General features: G+C 39.5%; 1 protein-coding gene across 2 annotated transcripts in view; it reads right to left on the bottom strand.

Moving 5' to 3' along the window:
• Nucleotides 1-15,543, bottom strand: part of SMC5 (structural maintenance of chromosomes 5) — a 44,912-nt gene extending 29,369 nt beyond the window's left edge. For both annotated transcript variants that reach the window (XM_061364282.1, XM_061364283.1), the window contains exons 1-9: nucleotides 15,389-15,543; nucleotides 13,254-13,395; nucleotides 12,094-12,146; nucleotides 10,566-10,728; nucleotides 9,357-9,491; nucleotides 7,392-7,532; nucleotides 3,609-3,770; nucleotides 1,835-1,906; nucleotides 647-902 (exon numbers count right to left, since the gene is read on the bottom strand). In XM_061364282.1, the coding sequence (XP_061220266.1) occupies nucleotides 647-902; nucleotides 1,835-1,906; nucleotides 3,609-3,770; nucleotides 7,392-7,532; nucleotides 9,357-9,491; nucleotides 10,566-10,728; nucleotides 12,094-12,146; nucleotides 13,254-13,395; nucleotides 15,389-15,525 (1,261 nt within the window). In that variant the 5' untranslated portion in view covers nucleotides 15,526-15,543. The remainder of the gene's footprint in view (nucleotides 1-646; nucleotides 903-1,834; nucleotides 1,907-3,608; nucleotides 3,771-7,391; nucleotides 7,533-9,356; nucleotides 9,492-10,565; nucleotides 10,729-12,093; nucleotides 12,147-13,253; nucleotides 13,396-15,388) is intronic.
• Nucleotides 15,544-20,124: the final 4,581 nt, after the last annotated feature.

Genomic DNA, 20,124 nt, shown 5'->3' with positions numbered 1-20,124 from the left:
TCTTTCCCTTGGTGACTTGGTCTCCCAGTGCCTCAGCTTCTGCTTGGGTTCTATGAGGTTAAGAGCCATACGCATCAGTATGCGCAAATGTACTATACTCACCAAGAATATATATACACCGCCTACCTGCAAGGCTACAATTTCTAAGTTTTGTTTCTTAGAAAGAACTGATTGCAAACCCTAAGCTAGTATAAAGGAATTTGCTACAATTAAGGTTAGTTCAAGTTAATATAGGAAGGACAAAAGCAGCATCAGTAGCTATTAGAATGCCAGAGAGACAATTTTAAACACTGCATCTTCAAAAGTAAATTGCTCTTTTTGCTTCAGGTTTAGGGTATTTTTTTTATTTTTTTTTGCACTAACCACAGACACCTTCACTTAATAACAAAAAAAAAGATCAAACTGGCAAAGCAGTATCCTTAACCAGAAGAAATGAAAGTTCAGAAGAGTAGTTTTAAGGATTGCCATCCTCTTATTCTGTTTTGAAAGCAGTTTCTGTTACTTTTAGTAAAATTGATAACAGACAAGAGGACAGCTGCACTTTAGGTAAATGCCCCAAATTATTTCACTACAGCAGGACAAGTAGACCCTGTGCAGTCACAAAAACCACCAATGAACAAACAAACAAAAATTCTGAATAACTTACTCTTCTTTTCCCTCTCTTGGTTCATTTTATCTGCTGTTAGATCAGTGATATCACTATCAATAACTGCCCTTTCTTCTTGTAACTTTTTCAGGTCATTATTAATTGCATCAGTTTGTGGCTGAAGATTCTCACAGCCTGCCATTGTATTGAGCTCATTCTTCCACTCCTCTATCATCTTGTGAGTGTTCTGTATTTTCTTCTGTCTGTCCATTTCTTCATCCTTTTTCATTCTCAGACATTGATGAATTTCTTCAATCTAAGGATTTTGAATATTTCCAACATTACAGGAGTTTAGTATAAAAACCTGTGACAAATAACTGTCGTGATTTAAGGTATCTGTCAGGTATCTGTGCAACTGGTATTAAAATCTAATGTAGCCATGCACTAAAACCATTAAGAGTCTATTACAGTTCTAATAGCCCCTGACAGTTGAAGAACTGGCGGAATTTCTTAAGAGCACTTAAGCAAAAAACAATCAAGCCTTTAAAGTAATTTTTGAAGTTCTCGTATTTTTACAAAAGCAGAAGCTTTAAGCTCAAGATCTTTATTAACACACTTGAAAGTTAGTTTAAGACTGCACAAAACTTAAAGCACAAATACAGTGTGCAGCATGACTCTGCACATGTATACATTTAATTTATACATTTTTTTGACCGAGCGCTCAGAAGTGCTGTAACTGTTTTACAACATAACTTTGCACTTTCTTTTTCAAAAATGCTGAAATGCTGTACTTACACACTTAACAGAAGCAATAATCCCAGCCTCTCAGAACATTTGGAAACATGTTTAATACTGAGTACAATACTGTACTATAAGGGCTGTAGGTTTTCAAAGAAACCTCATATATATGTGTATATATATATATATACATACACACACTGTCTGTCCTAAGTTTGTGGCATTAAGGCAACTCATTTTATGTAGTATACACCTGTCCCTTACCTATTTGACTAACAGTTGTTTTAAAGATTCATTGTGTACTGAAGGGAGTGAAGCGTGCAAGAACTTGCAGCCTGTTTGGAGGGATTTCCTGCTCTGTTAACAGAAGAGCTGAAAAACTCCCCACATATCTGTGTTTTATTGCAGAATTTAAGGAGTAACATTCCACCTGAATGCAGCTATACCTAGTACTGAATTAATACATTAGTAAAGAAATACCAAAAAAGTAAAAAATACAAAGGCTCTTACTTGTTTATCTTTCACATCCAAAGCATCTTGTTTCTGTTTACATTTTTGAGAAATGTCTTTGATTTCAGCAGCCTGCATACGATGACATATTTAAATTAGATAGTTATAGATTTAATTATATTTGTAAAAAGCAGTCACATTTTACAGGACATTCTGCATATGCGTAACTAAGCATTTATTCCACATTTTATTACTGACAAAGTCATACTCTCCAGTTTCTTCTTATTCTTACTTGTACCTATAACATGTGACAAACTGAATAAGGGTTTATGAACTGTTCACAACCATTTAACTACAGATCCACAAATTCAGGCATGACACATACAGGAAGTCTGCTAACCTAACCTGAAATTAAAATAATCCCATTCTCAATTTTAATAAAAATGATACATTTAGATCATGACACTTATAAAACGTTCTTTTTCCAAAACCAGCTTTACCAGGAAAGAGCAGAGCAAGAAAGACACAAGGTCTTAGGCACAGGACAGCCAAAACAATTTGTCAAACCATACTAGTTCTGAAATGCCTTGTGCTAAAGGGATATCCTAAGCTGAAAAGCCTGACAGCTTGTTGGCTCACGCCTAGGCACCCATACCTCTACTCTCTCTCTATCCTTTTCAGCTTCTATAGAGTTGTAGAATAATAAAGGTCAGAAAGGACTTCTGAGCATCACCCAGTCCTATCCTTGCTCAAAGCAGTCTTCTGTCAGGTTGCCTAAGCACTTGTACAGCTGAGTCCTGAACACAGTGGAAGTGTACTATGATTTCTCTATGAAGTTAATTCCTCTTTCCCTGATCCCTCAAGGCTGAAAACAGTGCAAGCATAATACTGGAACACTGCAAAACAATGGAAGGACTGTAAGCAAATGCCAGTGCAGACATGGAAATAAACACACACAGCACTCTTGCTGGAAGAAATGTCTTTCTACAAACTGAGTGATCCTGAAAGTGCTAAGATGCATCAAGAATTGAAAATTTGGAACTATCTTTTTCCTCCCACAACCTCAAAGATGCACAAAAAATTAAGACCCTCACTACAGCTGTTTGCATGAAGGCAACATGGAACAATAGATCTTGGTCTTGCAGCTGAATGCTATGCAGTACTGATTCTGTGCTGCTCCCTCCACAGGCCTTGGGTTGGCATTCTGAAGAGAAAGCTTCTTCTCAGGAAACTGGTGCAAAATATTCAGAAAACAATCCTGAAAGACCTCAAAATCAGGATACGAGTAAGGAAGTGGAAGTCAATTTTTAAATTATCATTATATTCTCAATTATATTTAGCTATACCATCCCTTACAGGACAGATTAACAACTGTAATAGTCTTCATGGTTTTCAAGTTACAACCACAATACATTGCTTTATACTGTCAAGTACTGTTAAAAGAATCGCACCACAGAGTCCACTCTGTCCAAATGCCATTAAAGAAATAACAGCTGCAAGCTGCGTCAGGGGAGGTTTAGGTTGGATATTAGGAAAAAGTTCTTCACTGAAATGGTGGTCAGGCACTGGAACAGGCTTCCTAGAGAAGTGGTGAAATCACCATCCCAGGAAGTGTTCAAAAATCATGAAGATGAGGCCCTTAGCGACATGGTTTAGTGGTGGCCTTGGCAGTCCTGGGATAACAGTCTGACTTGATCTGAAAGGTCTGTTTCAACCTAGTTGATTCTATAATTATGTCACACTAAAAAGAAAGAGGTCATAGCTTTACACTGTAAAAACTGAACACAGAACACATAAAATATTACATATGTTAACCGAGAGTTAAAATACCTACCTTATGTCTTATTTTCATATCCAGACTCTTAAAAGATTCTTCAGTTTCTTGGATTTTTTTTGTCACTGGGGACTGCTGTTCTTTTAGGTTCTTCAGATCCTCCTTGGCTTGTTCTCGGATTTGTTTCACTACCTCATGCTGCTCACGAACATTTTCATATTCCTTGAAGGAGTTGAAAGTAAAACAATTACATACTTTTGTCCTCTGTTCCACTGCTTCATACTGCTCTAACATTTTATTTAATAGTACAAAAGTTTTATAACAAAAATCTCATTCAGAAGCTACTGTTACTAGTCTTATGACTAGGAGATGTAGGGACCATTCAGTCCCTAGTAAAAACGCACACACATTTAATGGTTTTTCAGTAATATGCAATTCAAGTAGGAGAAGAAATGACCAATTCGTCTGCTTTACCTTGTCTCTAAATCCATCCAGGATTGTGTGGAAAAAGTAATTCCTTAGCCCCTTCTGCCCATAGTTTGAGCACTAGTTAGGCAGAAGTCCTCAAGCTAAGGAGCAAATAACCATAGAAAACTCCAGGAAAAAGGAAAGGAAGGGGCTGGACAGATCTATCAGAACCAGTAACAGACTGATTCAAACTGAAGTAAACCAAGGAGACAAATGGAGTGGAACAGAACTTCAGGAAACAGAACTAAAACTCCACCATACACCACAAATACCAGAGAAGTCACTATCTAGGGAATTTAACTGGAGATGCATTCCTAAGAACCTCCACTTCAAGGCAGGGGGAATTTGGGGGGAAAAAAAGTAGTTTAGGCTGAAGGAGTCATTAGTCATGATTTTTTTCGTGTCATGATCCCTGGAAGAAGAAATTAAAAACAAAACAAAACAAACAAAGAAGCAACCAAATGACCAAATAAAAAAAAAAATTAAAAAAAAAAAAAAGAGAAAGAAAAGAACACAACACTCAATGACCGTTAAGCATTCATGAGAAAAAAAGATACTCAGAGGAACAGAGGGAGGAGAAGCAGGTACATGAATGTAGTGGTACAGAGGAAGGGATGGCTGTCGGATTTGGCAAAGCACTAGAGAAAGCCCATAGTTTAGAGCATATGCCTTGATTATTCCAAGCTTTGGAGCATTGAAAAGATAACAAAGATAGCGTACCAGCTCCATCTGTAACACCTAACTTTGCTTTTTCTGCTACCATTTTTTCCCAATTAGTTATTTAATGACCCTGCTTGTAAACACACACAATTAATTGCAAATAAATGAACTTGGGCTATTAAACCCAAATTCTTTCTACAGAGTATCTTTGGCATAAAAATACTAAAGTATCTGAAGTAAGCTGCTGTAATTCTGTCATGTGAAGTACACTCAGTAGCCACCAATACAAAGCTAGAGGCAAAGCAATTATACTCCCATTTAGCTGACAGAGTAAGCTAAAAATTTAGCTCTGCTCTAAATATGGTATTATACTTCAAGGTCAAGGCAAATGCACACACATACAATTACATGTCATTTCTTCAGATATAAACTACACACGGGTTTCTCTAGAAATTGAAATGACATGGTTTTAATACAGCAAATCCCTTCAACCCATTAAAAAAACCCGACTTTCACCAGACTTCTGTATTTTTATATCACTGATGCTTGTAATTATGCACTTAGCTAAACAGCTGCAAAACCTCCATAGGATTTCAGCCCTCCAAATAGATATTTGCACCTCAGCTACATAACAAAGTTTCTCAATTGTGAACAGAACAGGAAGAAAAGAAGAATGGACCCAGCTTGGTTTCAGAACTACATGTGCCCAGGGCATTTACAGCAGGCAGAACAGCACCTCCTGCTGCCTTACTACCTTAAAACAATATACCTTATAGTATACAGTACTACCTTAAGCTTGGAAGGAAAAGAAACACCTTTTCTTTAAGGACCTACAAAAGGTCTATGTATGCTAGAAAAACTGCAGCTCCTTAAATTTGTTCACCAACTGTAGATGACACTATCATCTGATGGAAGTCCCATTACAATACACAAAAAAGCATAAAACATCCCCTAACTCCTTGAGCCCAAATATTTAACATTGTACCTCTAGGGTCGGATTTATGGAATTTAAAGCAGATGTTCAAAAACCTATTAGATGTATGTAAAATTGTGTATAAGTCTTCATATACAGAAGCAGGTGAACAGACTATAAAAGTAGTCCTTAGGTGAAGGATAGTAGTCTTCAGAATAAAACCATAACTCAACAGTGGTCAAACAGTAAAATAGTGCAGCACTAGGCTTCCTCTTTTCCACTATGATCAAGATATAATCTAATGCAACACTTCAGCTGACTGGTATTCAGGCTGCCTCTTCTCCATTTCATAACATACTGCAGTGTTTATGCATCTGCCTCCTGGCTAATCTGGAGGCCCACCCAGCTGGTGAATCCGATTTTAAGACATAAAAAACCTTTTTTTGTTGGGATCAAACAGTTTAGGTCAGATGAAAATAAAATATCACATTGTAAAAGAATGCATTTACTTTAGAGAGCTTGATATTTTGCAATGCAGGTGAACTCCAAGTGATTCATCAGAAGGATTTGACAAACACAAAAGAGCAACAATTTTGTACCCTGAACATCACAATGGAATGCAAATTTTTGTTGCAGCCTGTAGGTCAAGTATCTTCTTTCTAGTAAAACAATTATCTTGATGACCCTTGATTTCAACTGTAAATTACCCACAGGCAAGTGACTTCTGGTAAATAATCCGGTACACACTACTGATTCTGCACTACAAATTCGATCTTCACATAGGCGTCAAAACATACTTTTTTGCTACTTTTTTTAGAACACTATTGTTTCTACAGATTCAGTGGCCAAAAAGTTAAATTTCTCCTAATTGAGTGCATCCACCAAGAGCATTTAATTACATCAGCAAACTGTCCAGAAAACAGCCACAAAAGAGTAAAATGTGAAGAAGTCTGTCTAAATTTGATTAAGAAACATGTAATTAACAGCACTGCTCTCAAACTTACCGAAGGCAATTTAACTGAGAGCAGATAACTTAGTTCACCCCCACCAGTTTCAGATGACCATTCAGAGTTCTCTATCTGCAAATATCTTACACTAGATATCAGTATCAGCCTACATTAAATATACAAGACTTATTATCTCTCCTAGTAAAATAACACTCTCTTCTTGTTAACTAAGCCAGGCTAATGCACGTGTAGTAGGAAAACCTCACATCATTCAGCAAATGTGGAAGTCCAAATCTAAAGACACAGAGTGTACAGCCCACCTCCTTAGTATCTACCACCATTCACCTATTCCTATTGCTGTTCCTACATCCCTCGGTCATTACCACAGAGGTTTGAAAACAGTGAAGGCACAACCCCCTGAATCCAGTTGCTTTTCAAGATACATGGGACAAAATTTATTTGTACACCCATGTGAGACTTCAGCTATCTGCAAAACTTCAACAAGACACCTTACAAAAGTTTTCTGCATTCTGGAAGAAGCAAGTGGAACCACCTAGGCACGGCACTTGAATTAAGTCAGTTGTGTCTGCAAGGAGTACAAGGAATACTGCTCTTGGCCCATATTGCTGGCTCTCCTAAATGGCCAAATGGGCACTAAGTACTTAAGTCTTAAGCAACTTCTTCAAGTCTATCTACATATGTAAGGAAATGATAAAAGTCAGGCCAAGAACAGTATCTGAAGGCCTGACCTATTTGCACCCAGCAATTGTAATGATGTTCAAATGTCCAATATTGCAGTATTAGGAAAAATGGGTTTTAAGAAAACCTCTGAAAAAAAAACAACCAACAACTTACCACCCAAGGCCTTTTCCTCTCAAGCATCTCAATTAAGTCCAGATGGCGCTTGCGCTCATGGTATCTCTCAACATCTTGTTTGTATCGTTCAACCCTCTGTTTCATCTTCTCCAAAGAGTTAGCTTTGTCTCTGCACAAGTTCTGTGAGAATATATGTTTTCATGTTTTAAAACATCTACTTTGTGAAAACACTTTTCAGAAATGCTCTACACATCGCATGTATAATAAAGCAAAAATTTAACAATAGAGAGAACATTTTTGTAAATCAGTAATTAGAGGGGAACAACCCAACTTTGAATAGTTTCCCAGCTTTTACAAGTGCATTTAGCACATACTTTCTGTGAAAACAAATCTAATTTAAACAGAAATTTTAAGATGAAGAGTTTGTTTGGTTTTATTTTTTCAGGAAGTTACTCCCTATAGCCTCCATTAATCTACTAGTTTCTAAAGCATCATAACCATTTTTGATATATACAAGCAGCAAAACAGCTTGTGAAAGATCTTGCAGAAATCTGTAACAGAAACATTAAGGTCGTTATGCGAATGTGTATGTATGAGTGCAAATGCATGCGTGGACACTAGCACAAGAAGAAACAGCAAAACAAAGGATTACAAGAATGGCCTGTATGGCTAACAACAGACACTATCCCCAGCAGTAACAGCAAGGAACACATAAATTATGCAAAGACCATTAAGCCTGCACTTTGGTAAGATCACAGAACAAGTAACTGTCAGGGAAAGAGCCTGCATCCTAAAACCAGGATGGCAACAAGGTTGCAGCTCATTGCATTCGTTCTCCCTTTTCCTCTTTATCTGTTAATAATCCAAACTAGGAAAAACAGGTAACAAGCAACAATTTTGTCTGTAATTTATGGAAGTTGAAGTTAGCAAGATTAAAGCAAAGGACCACAGTATAAGAACTGGTGATTCTGAAAAGCCATAAAAGATCTGTCCAGTAAAGCTGCTGCCAGTCAAGAACCACAGAGAAGTGATCAGTACTTGGACAAACAGGCATCCCTTGTCATCTGTGTCCAGACCACTTGCACAAATATGTCTTTATGCTTATGAGTATGTGAGTGTTGGAGTGAATGAATTAAAAAGATGAGCATGATTTGGTAAAATAAGCTTTCCACAGACTCTGTAAATAAGTGTGAGGTATATAGGAATGATTCGTGTCAGAAACTTAGGAGTCCTTGTCATCATTCCACTTTGGGAGGAATCGAAAATCATGTGTAGAATGTATACGAACGCTCAGATTAAGATGGGAGTTCCTGTAAATACAATGATGAAAAGAAAAGAAGGAACAAAGGAATAATCCTTCCTAATCAAAGTCTTTGTTACTTTAAGGGGTACTTTGTTTAACTACTTGAATGTCTCAAATGCTTTGCTAACTACAGAGGGTGTTTTGTTTAACAGCTTGAATACCTTAAGGGGGTTAGGTAATCAAGGGATACATCTGTTACGGGATGAGGTGAAACTTGTGTATTGAATAAGTAACTATATAAGAAATGGAATTGAGTGGGCTAAGATAGTGGTTAAGCTTGTGACAGACATTCCCTATTAATGTATTGCCAAGGAATTCAATGACTTTTTAAGAAGTTTCATCACCCAAAGATAAGATCCCAGCAACAGGAGGAGAACAATGAAGAAGGATCACGTCGGTATTTGGGTGAAGGAGACGACAGAATTGGCTGAAACCCAAGACCAAGGAGTATAAGAGACTGTAGCCCAGAACTCTCCGGTGTGCGTCTTGGGTGGAGCAGAGGCTCCCCGGCGCACCCAGCACTGCTTGCTTATTGCCTCTTGATATTAATCAATTGTAATAAAAAATTAATTAAATCAGATCATGGCCAAGACAGAATTTTTATAACGTAAGGACTACCTTCTAATTCTGTAAGACATTCTGTTATATTTTATTATGCTAATTTTCCTAATAATTGCTCTCTGTCTAATATACATGTTTACCTCTAGTTCTCTTTCCTTTTCTCTGAAGTTTTTCAGTTCACAGTGAAATTGGTACATTTCTGGAGGGCCAATGGATTTTTCAGTGGCTTCAAGCAACTCGATCTTACTCAGTTTTGCAAATTCTCCGACTCTGTCCTTAACAAACAAACAAACAACAAAACCCACCAAAAAACAGTAAAAAAAAAATACAGTACTAGTTGAGACAGTGCAATACAGTAATACTGAATTTAAATACTTCAGTTTACTTATGAAAATAACCTGACTTATAGTTCTACACCGGACAGCTCTGACATAGGATGATCCCCCCTCATAGACGAGCAACCAAAACCTCCTCAACACTAGTAAGATTTTTTGGAGCTGTTCTGGAATGATTCAAGCTTGAACCTTAGATGTCGCTGGCTGTTTGGCAGCTTTTGAGGGTAGCTGCTGAGAACGTGGGTTGGCTCATTATTTTTGAATTGGCTATCATTCTTCTGAACAAGACAATCTAGTACAGACAATTAAAGGTTTTATTCAACTGTATTTTAAAAATTGGTTCTCAGGCTACACCTTCCCACTATGAATGCTATGATTAACACAAAAGGTAAACCATGAAGACATTAACATTAAGGCTGGAAGCCAAGGGTACCAGGAAGCATTGCTATGGACTCTGTTGCAGCTATAGAGTCATCTAGCAGGACTGCCTTCTGTTTTATGGAGAAAGACATTCAGACAACTCTTCCACTTCAGAATCCAAGCCTGAGGAACTGACTGGAGATAATGAGAAAAAAGTGCAAGCAGGGACTGACTGGGAAAGTCAGGGATGCAGGACTATAGGAACCATGCAGGTAAAGGTACAAAGAGAGCACTAGACCTCAAGACATCTTAAAAATTTCCATACAGATCAGTTGCTTAAAAATATCCCTAGAGCAGCACAGACAGGACAGAGGGATATCACTGTCAGTGCTGATACTCAAACACTAACATAGGAAACATCAGCAGTTTTCCTTTCACTGTCAACAAGTTACAAAACCTGCTGAACTAGTAAGCCTTAAAAGTCACATAGTTTCTTCTTTCTTTCACCATCACATCAGTATGTCTACCTCATCACTTCCATCTTTGTGATGTCCCATAAAATTGCTGAAGTGCTACAAAACCTAAGAAGCACCAAAACTTTCTCAAAACACAGCACTCCATTTGCACCGTCTTTCTTTCGTAGGTCATTCATACCTGAGGAAGAAACTGGCACAAATTGTCCACCTGGATGTTTAAGGCTGCAATCTGCTCTTCTACTGTTTTCAGGGTTGTTGGCTTTCTGTTGATAAACCATGCTGACGCATTGTTCACCACGTGAATCTCTCGTGTGATGATGATATTTTCAGGTGTCTTAGAACTGATTAATAAAAAGGAGTGCTTACACTTTTGAGAATACACAAAAGTTACTGTCAAAGTATGTCAGACTTACAGTATTAAAACTTCTAGATATCTAGATATTTAATATAAGTTAACTGGACAATAGCAGCAGATTCACACTTTGTGCCTCGGAAAATGTCCAGTTCTTCAGTGGTAAATTAATCTCACACAGAAAACACCAAGAATATCTGCACACATATAACTCACGAGGAAGTTATTTATATAAATGACATAATCCTGCTGAATGTACGGGCCACTGTTCCAGATGTGCATAGTTTATGTAAGAGCGTATTTTTTTCTATATGACATTCAGGAAGTTTTAAAATTGGGATGCAGGAGGTGCATACTGAAGCTAGACATTTACATATTAGTGCACAGAACTATATCAATAGCCTCCATTTGAGAATAAAAGTAGTATCATACAGTATGAAAAATACTAATTTGTTTTCATTTTCTGCTTTTAAAGAACAGCAAACATGCATCACTTGTACACTTAATTCTCTAGCTCAACAGTTACCTTCAAAAATTCAGTCTGGTTAAGATACATCAATAACAAATGAGCAGTGAAACACCCAGCTCTTGAGAATTTTGGCCACTATTTTGATTTAGAAATCATCTAGTGCCTGTTTAATCAGCATATTGTTAAAGATGGAGGATAAGGGCTTGTAACAGTTTGGCAGCCATGTACCTTAGACTTAAGGACAGCAGTCAAAGTACAAAGTAATTTAACAGCTTCCAGTGTTTGCAGTAAGTACCACAGGGATATGAGCCTGCTTCTTGAAGACTCTATGATTATTTCCTCATACTTGCTTACTACCTTATTTTAATATTCCAGACTTCCTTCAAAAGGCCATACTCATTTCTTTTATCAAATTAAGGTATTTTTCTTTTATTTCAGTATGTGATGTTTTGAGTACGAATGCAGAGGAGTCCCACATACCAGCAGTAATGGTATACAAAAGGCAGAACATTTGTTTTTAAAACTCAGACTTCGTTTTTTTCCTCTTCAAACATAGTTTCTAACTACTACATCATCTGAATCATCTGAACATTAAATGTAAGCAAAAGCTAAACACACCACATATATTCATCTTTAGAGATATATTCTTTGTACATCAAGACAAGGTAAAATGCTTTAGAAAGTGAAATTAAGACCAGTCACCACTGCTTATTTATTGTGTGACAATTATTTAACCCTAAAACACTGAAGTCTGCATAAAAAAGTAAATCACCGACTTCAAATCAGACCTCTGAACACCAGGTTCTTTTTCACAACTTTGTGAATGCCTATGTGAGGAAACAATCTCATTAAAAATACATGAGGAAATACAATTTTACTACTTACAGTTCAATTTCTACTACACCTTTCAAGCATCCCTGCTTTACAAAGAGACCAACCTACAAAGTTAATTACAGAAGTTATTATTGCAAAGTAAGTGTATTACAAAGTAATCTCTTACAAAAATACGTATTTGTGTAACTGAGTTGCTGTAGTAAGGTATTTTATTGAAAGTTTACAAATAAAATCTTCCTCACAGGTTAACAATTTCTGATCTATTTCAGCCTCTAAAATTGAACCAATTGTAATCAGCAGATCCACAGAGACAAAGAAGTTCTTATGAATTCAAGGAACAAAGAAATACAAATGAAAGAAACTGCTAAATATCCACATTAATAGAACTGCCCATTCTAATAGTTTAAAAATATATAAATAAGAAAAGACAATAAAAATGCCAATACACAGTGCTGCCACACAGTCAATTTCCATATCTACATTTGCTCAAACTAATCTGTAACCAAAATATGCAGAGATATTTAGGTACCCAGATTTGGTGCTCTAAAGATCTACTGAAATATATTACATCCAACCAGAATAGCCAAGAAAGCAAGAAACAAAACTTACAAAACTGACAAATACAAGCTTCCTACTGTAATGTCAACACATGATCTCTTGGGAGAAAAAAAAATATATATATAAAAATTTAAAATAACAGTAGAACAACTCAAAACAATCCAACTTCCATTTAAATCAAAGATCAGCAGCTTCGTGATTTCAGATAAACTCTAAGACAAGTTAAGAATACGTTATTTCTACAGGTTCTATTTACTTGGAAATTTAAGTTAGACTTTTTTATTTATTATTATTTCTCCTTTAGTTAGTATTTTGGATAAAATGTCATTTATGCATTAGGTGGCTTTTTCACACCCAACTGTGGATGCTTAAGACACCTTCAAGTACAACCTCCAGTTTATTCAGGCCCCAGTAAAATTTTGGTATTTCCACTTCATAATTCAGTCAAGAGAACAAGCAGTTAAGTAAAACAAAACCCCTTTGGAAAAGCCTTCGCACACCTCTCTGTACAAGGTTATTCTATAGTTTAAACAGCCCACTTTTTATAAAAATAAAGCAAATGAAGGAAGACAGTCTTTTCCCCCCTCCTCTGCTGGAGAGAACTCTTAATGAACTTAATATTAAACATGAAAATTACATAAATTCATAGCTACCTTATCAGCTCGCCCTATGAAAGAAGGCTTTCCAGCTAGTCCCAGACAGATGGCACAAACAATGCTTGACTTTCCTGTTCCATTAGCCCCTACAATCAAGTTCAGATTGGGTCCTGGATGTACTTCACAGGTGTCGTATGTTCTGGAAAGCACAATAATTTCTTGAACATTACAAACACTATGTCACATTAAAAAGAAAAACAAACAAACAAACAAAAACAAACAAACAAACAAAAAAAAACACAAAAAGCACAACCACCATCAACAAAAAACAACCGACACAAAAAAAATACCCAAAAAATCTGCTTGCTTAAAAACACTTTATGATTATATTAAATATATTTGACAGATAATTTTATCAAATACTGTTTTGTAATAAAATCCCAGAGTGAAAACTAATGCTACAATGAAACACCGTGGAATACATTCCTACCAGACAGAGTACTTAAAACAACTTTCTTCAAAATGAATTATTATGAAGGATGAAACTCGGCCACATAATGACAATTTCTATTGTCTTCACTAGGACATCATGTTATTTTACATGTTAAGTAAAAAAAAAAAAAAGACAGAAAACTGAGAAAATTGAAAATGGAATTAATTCAGTCAAGTCTGTTACATTTAATTCCAGCTGCCTGCTGCACTGCAGTCACAGAAGGAGATTCCACTCATCTAGCCTATACAGTGTACTTGGGTCTTAAGCTCCGCAAGAATCCTGTGGAACTCCATCTTGATACATTATGCAATAGCTTTCTTGAGTTACAGGAACCTAAAAAATTAGCCTTTTATCAGTGATTTTTTTTAATTTTGTATTAGACATCTGTCATTGCGTTCATTCAGCATTCCTACTGCAACTACAAGACAGCCCCCAGCACACAAACTAAAACTATTAACATTTGTACGACAGTAACACCCTGAATTTATAGTGATCTCCATCATTCCATTGTGTTCCTGCACTGGACCAAACACACAGAGACAAAATGAGACACTAACCCCAAAGAAGAAAAAGTAGTTAATGGTTGAGACAGTAACACAATCTAGGTACTTCTGGAAGAAAAGGTATTTGAACCCTTAATGCCGAGGCATAAACTACTATGTTTGAAGCTTCATTTGCCATCTGTATCATGACCTGTTCACTACTCAGAACTACTTTCAAGGCTGACACGTAGCTATTTATGCCCCGTGCCTGGAAGTTACAAGTTACAGTGTTATGCTGCATGGCCCCATCCCTCTAAGCCCTTCAGGCCAGGCTGGACAGGGCTTTGAGCAAACTGATCTCGCATGAGGTGCCCCTGCCCGTGGCAGGAGGGTTGGAGTTAAATAATTTTCAAGGTCCTTTCCAACCAAAATCACTCTATGATTTAATGATCCTGTCAGCACACCAGGCATAAGAACCTGAAAGCTTCTACTAAGAAGTATAATAGCTCCAAATAGAACGGTATTACTACAATGAAGCTGAAGAAAGCACACGCAAAAAGTAATACCACGTTTTTATTCTAATGGTACCCAGGACCTGCTGGGAACTACTGCCCTGTGAACATCTTCTGCACTCTCCCCTTCTTCACTGCTTGACAATTACGTAACTGGCAGAAAAAATGCTTGCAGAGGCTGACAGAAATAAGAACCAACACCCTCGGGGAAGAATGGCCGACACGACCACCAGCGGGAAACGCACCCCCGCAGCGACGACGACACTGCACTAAGAGCCTATATGGGACCAGCAATCCAGACAGCTCTGAGCAAGGCATCACCTTCCCGGGAACACACGTTTCGCTTGTTCCCTCTTCCAGCCCCCACTCCCCTCGGTACCTAAGGCCTTATCAAGCCCCGCAGTTAACCGAGGGTAACCCCGCGCTCCGTGCACCACGGCAGAAACCGGCAGCAGCGAGCGCGCTCCTGCCCTTCCAGCCTGCTGCGCCAGGTCTGGCCCTGCTCTCTTAACGTCAGCTCCCGGGCCCCGCACCCGCTTTACAGCGGGACGGAGAAGCGGGGGGAGAAGCCGAGGTCGCCCAAACTAGCTACTGACCTCTGGGACAGCTAAAGTCCGTGCGCCAGAGCTCGCAGGCGCGCTGGGGCCAATGGCGGCCACTCGGCCGCCGCCAGCCAGGAGGGAAAAGCGCCCGCCGCACACTCACAGGAAGTTCTCCATGAAGATCCTGACGATGGAGCCCTCGACGAAGCGGTGGCACTCCTTAGCATTCCCCGCGGTCTCCTTGATACCGCTGGCGCCAAGATGACAGCCATCCTGATTCCGCTTCTCCGGCACCGCCATTTTCCCCGCTCCGGCCGCGACACCGCGTCTCGCTCTCATTAGCAGGCAAGAAACGGCGGGCAGGTGAGGAGCACGCTCATTGGCTGAGAGGGAGGAACTGAGCCCTAGTGAAGCTTTTTATTGGCTTGCAGCACACCATCCTCATGCCCATTGGCTGGAGGGGGGGTGATACGGGGGCCCTGGAAGGAGGTTGGGGTGTTGCCATTGGTTTCAGGCACGGGGGCGCGTGGCGGCGGGCGCAGCTGCAGCAGGAGTAACGACATGCTGTGCCTACTCTGAGGCACCGCACGGCCTAACGGGCGTGAGGCGGGGCCTGGGCCGGGCCCGGCCCTGCCGGAAGGAGGCATCCTCCCTTGCTTCGCTGGCCGCACGTCCCGGTGGGTACTGTGGAGGGAGGAGGGCGTCTTCCGGCCCGCTTCCGTTAAGGTTGGCGTGGAGCGGAGGGACTGTGCTGGTGCCCTCTCCTCGGCCCAGTGTTTTCCCTCAGAAGAGGAGGGACCGAGACCGGAGCCCGCCTTTAGCGTGCTTCTCGGAGGCCCAAGGCTGGAGCGGGAGGGGCTGGAGGCCCGGCCTCTCGGCTATCCGTGTCCGGTAGCGGCCTTTCCGCGGGGGCTGGCGGCGGACCACGTGGAAGGAATGGTGTAGCGGCGTTCCCACGAGGTGGCAGCACAGCCGAGAAGTCGGGCGGCCGGTGTTGCTGGTGTGGGTACCTTCACGAGTCCCGCCTGGGCTCCGGGCGAGCGAACTCTCCTCGTTTTCATATTCCAGCACCTGTCTGAGTTTGTTTGCTCTTTCTTCGTTTTTAACGAAACAGTAGGAAAAGTATCTCTTCTTCAGAAAGTCCGCAGAAAGGACAGGTTCTTTAGATCCTAGACGAATGCTTGTGTGTGCGATTTTGGCACCTTGACAGCTGGGCGATCACCCGTGGTACTCGGACTCCTGAAGATGCGTTACCTTTCCCACATGGTTTACTTTTTCTCCCAGAGCAAGCGTTCTTGATGGAGCACAAAACCTTGTAACTAGCCAAATCTTCTATGAGGGATATGGAGGCTGATTAAGACTGCTAAAGCAAAGACATAAGAAACTGCTTGTGCTTAAGTGGAGTTAGGTAAAGGAATCAACACATAACTAGGGTGTGTTTGGTTTTTGTCGTAGTAATTTTACAAGGAAAACAGTGTTTTTCCAATATCAACCAGATACTTGGCAGAGGCTTGCCTGTACCTGTACCTAAGGAACTGTGTCTATAGTATCTTGCAAATTGTAGAATTGTAGAATACTATGTTGAAAGGGACCTCAAGGGCTATCTCATCCAACCTTTCTTGGCAAAGCATGACCTAGACTAGATGTCCAAGCACCTTATCCAGCTGAATCTTTAATGTGTCCAGTGTTGGGGAGTTCAGCACTTCTGTGGGGAAATTATTCCAATGGCTGTTTGTTCTCATTGTGAAAAATGTTCATCTTGTGTCAAATGAGAATCTCCCAGGACTAACTTGTGCCCATTACCCCTTGTCTTCGCCATGTGACTTCTTGTAAAAAAGGGAGTCTCCATTTTCTTTGTAGCCATGCTTCAAATATAGTCTCATGCTCTGCCAGTGAGGAGGAGCACATGACGCTGGGAGGAAGCAGAAACGGGACACCTGACCCAAACTAGCCAAAGGGGTATTCCATACCACAGCATGGCATGCCCAATATATAAACTGGGGGGAGTAACCCAGAAGGCCCAGATTGCTGCTCAGGTCAGGCTGGGGGGTGGTCAGTGGGTGGGGAGCAATTGCTTTGTGCATCACTTGTATTTATTGTTGGTTTGGTGGGGGGTGGTGTTCCCTTTTTAGTTTTATATTCTCTCCACTTGTTATTTCCCTTATTAGTATTACTACTACTAGTAGTTTTGTATTATACTTTAGTTATTGGCCTGTTCATATCTCAACCCATGGGTTTCGCATTCTTTGATTCTCCTCTCTGTCCTGCTGAGGTAGGACGGGGGGGGAAGAGTGAGTGAGCAGCTACATGGTTCTGTGTTACCAGCTGGGCTTAAACTGTGACAGTGTGTCTAGCTAATTAAAGTATTAGCTGATTTATGAGTGGGCAATGTTTCACTTGGTTAATACAGTCTCCTAAATCAGTTATGTCTCAAGCTTGCAGACATAAAGGGTACAGCTGGACTTATAAACAGTGACTTCCAGCCAAAAGAGAAGGAGGCGGTAGATTAAGGAACCATTTCAAGATACTCCCACTAAAGATTGCTGAAGAGATCTGGTTTTACTAGAACTTGTCAGGGAACATTTTCCAGGATCTGATGGGATACGAGTGCGAGTGAGAGCTGGAAAAAGGAGATGCCAGAGGCTGCCAATTAGGCAGTGCTTAGACCCAGAGTTCTTGAAAGAATAGAGGGAGGATGTAAAAGCCAATACAGAATGTAAGAGCAGCAGGATGTAATTACAGTATTTAGCAGTGAGCAAAGCAACATAGCAGAACATGGCTAAGAGACCAAAGTTTAGGAAAACTGTATGCAGGTAGGAAAAACAGGTGAGGGAGGTGGACAGGAAAACAACTGAGGAAGTATGAGAAGAAGCCAGCAAGAAGATGAATATCGAGCAAAGTAATGTAATGGATATTGAAAGTTTATTCATTCATTCATGCTCAAGCAACTGAAAAACTTGGTATCACAAACTGAAATGTTTTTCCAAAGGAAATGTTAAACAAATTTGACATCTGACACCTCATGGGGTTTTTGGGGCAGGACAAGCCTGATGTTTTCTCATTTTCAAAAAATATGAAGGGTAGAACCTTTTGACTCAGTGTGTCATGTTGCAGGAAAAGCGTGTTTTCTTGAGCCTTTTACCTTACACAGTGGTCCAAATGGAGCAGTGGGTCTCTTGAAGTGCGGGCAGACACACTTGTAAGCTGTGTTCAGATCCAGGTAAATAAAATGCTAAGTCTTTTAGTGCTCAGCTTGAGCTATTCTAGTGAAGCTTCATGACGTCAGGGGGAGTTGGATTTATGTTAGGCTTATTTTTCTGTGATACAATAGCCAGCTGGAATATGGTTTAATTTACATCAGTGTAAAGCTAGAATAACAATTATATTTTGCGGTTTTTTGTGTTTTACTTGGCATAACTAAGATCTAAATTGGGCCCTCTTTTTGATAACAAATAAGGATAGTGGGGAAAAAAAAAAAGTTAACCAATGGAAGATATTTAAATAATAAAACCAGGATTAAACAAGAGGGCAGTAAAAGGGCTTTTTCTCTAACTCAGACAAATTCAGTTCCACTCTGCACAAAGCTACATTTAGAGCCACCACATACAAGCCTGTTAGTGTATGGGATGTTACAGCTGCATTTGAATCAAAGCAGTTACTTGTAGGTTCCCCAGTAGCTTTTGAAGAAATTTTCAGACAGTAAACAGGCCTATTATAGCACATCTCAGGACTGTTCTTTGCCCTGCTCTGGTCCCTGTATGGCTACTGCAGCAGTAAGAAGGGATCAGAGAATAAATATAAATGGATCCAGGGCAGAAATCAGTTGCATGGGGAGTTTCCTATTTAGACAGAGATGAAGGAATGTTTTCTGCATCAGCATAAAACTGAAGTTTGATAGAGGGTAAATATAAATGCACCTTCCTTAGTTTTCAGATGTTTAGTAGCCATTCTTTCATTAGTCTCTGAATTTCCTATTCTATGTACTGATATGCAGCACGCACTGAAGTAATTTGAAATAATCTTGGAAATTTTCCATCTATTCTTTAGTGCCTGCAGCAGAAATGTGTGGAAAGTTGCTGTTGTTCCCTACTGAAGGAAGAACTTAGGCTTTTTTTTTTTTTTTGCAGTCAGGACAGTGCTTCACACCTTATGGATAAACTACCCTCGGTGATACCAACAAAATCATCCGTGAGGTTTCTAAAGGACACTCAATGGAGAGCAGAATGGAATACTTTGCTTATGTTCTTATTCTTGTCAGCCTAAATCTGATTACTTGGATGGCATTATGCAGAGCTGCATAAATTGTTAGAGACAGGAATCCAGTAGTTATACTTCGTGCTTCATTTTGTTTACAGAAAAGCCCCATCAGAATTATGGAAAACCAGCAGGCCTGATTAATTTAACCACTTCATTTTCACTTATTTTCTGCTTAAATAATTTGATCTGAATGTTGATCCCAAAGGCATATGCTTTACAGAACAACACTGACTCTGAAGAAACAGTTCATTGTTTCTGGTTGTTTTCGTTTTCAGAATAATGGCAAAAGTGATGTGTTGAGAATCAGCTGCCAATGGGGACTGTAGATAGCTAGGATAGGTAGTTAAAATGTCAGTTACTTTTGGCTCTTCCTTAGTCTTTAGGAAATAATAAACTGCTTCAATCTGTGTGGTCAAATAAACACATTAATACTGAATGTATTCAGTTGAACAATCTCTTCAACTGTTTGTGTCACCAACATGAAAACTTACTGCAGATGCAAGGAGATAGATTGTCCTGGATGCTGTTTATCCTCACAGGCTGTTTGGAAAAATATATGCTTTGTTCTGAAAGAAGAAAAGGCTATTCCCAATATTCAGAACTTGCGTTTTGTGGCAACAACTTGAATTTGGTGATTGTAAG

This window comes from Neopsephotus bourkii, unplaced genomic scaffold (assembly GCF_033783945.1).
Source record: "Neopsephotus bourkii isolate Nb327-2 ecotype Australia unplaced genomic scaffold, CSIRO-AGI_Nbou_v1 NB_1197, whole genome shotgun sequence".
Classification (NCBI taxonomy): domain Eukaryota; kingdom Metazoa; phylum Chordata; class Aves; order Psittaciformes; family Psittacidae; genus Neopsephotus; species Neopsephotus bourkii.
This window is presented reverse-complemented; position numbering and strand designations above follow the sequence as displayed.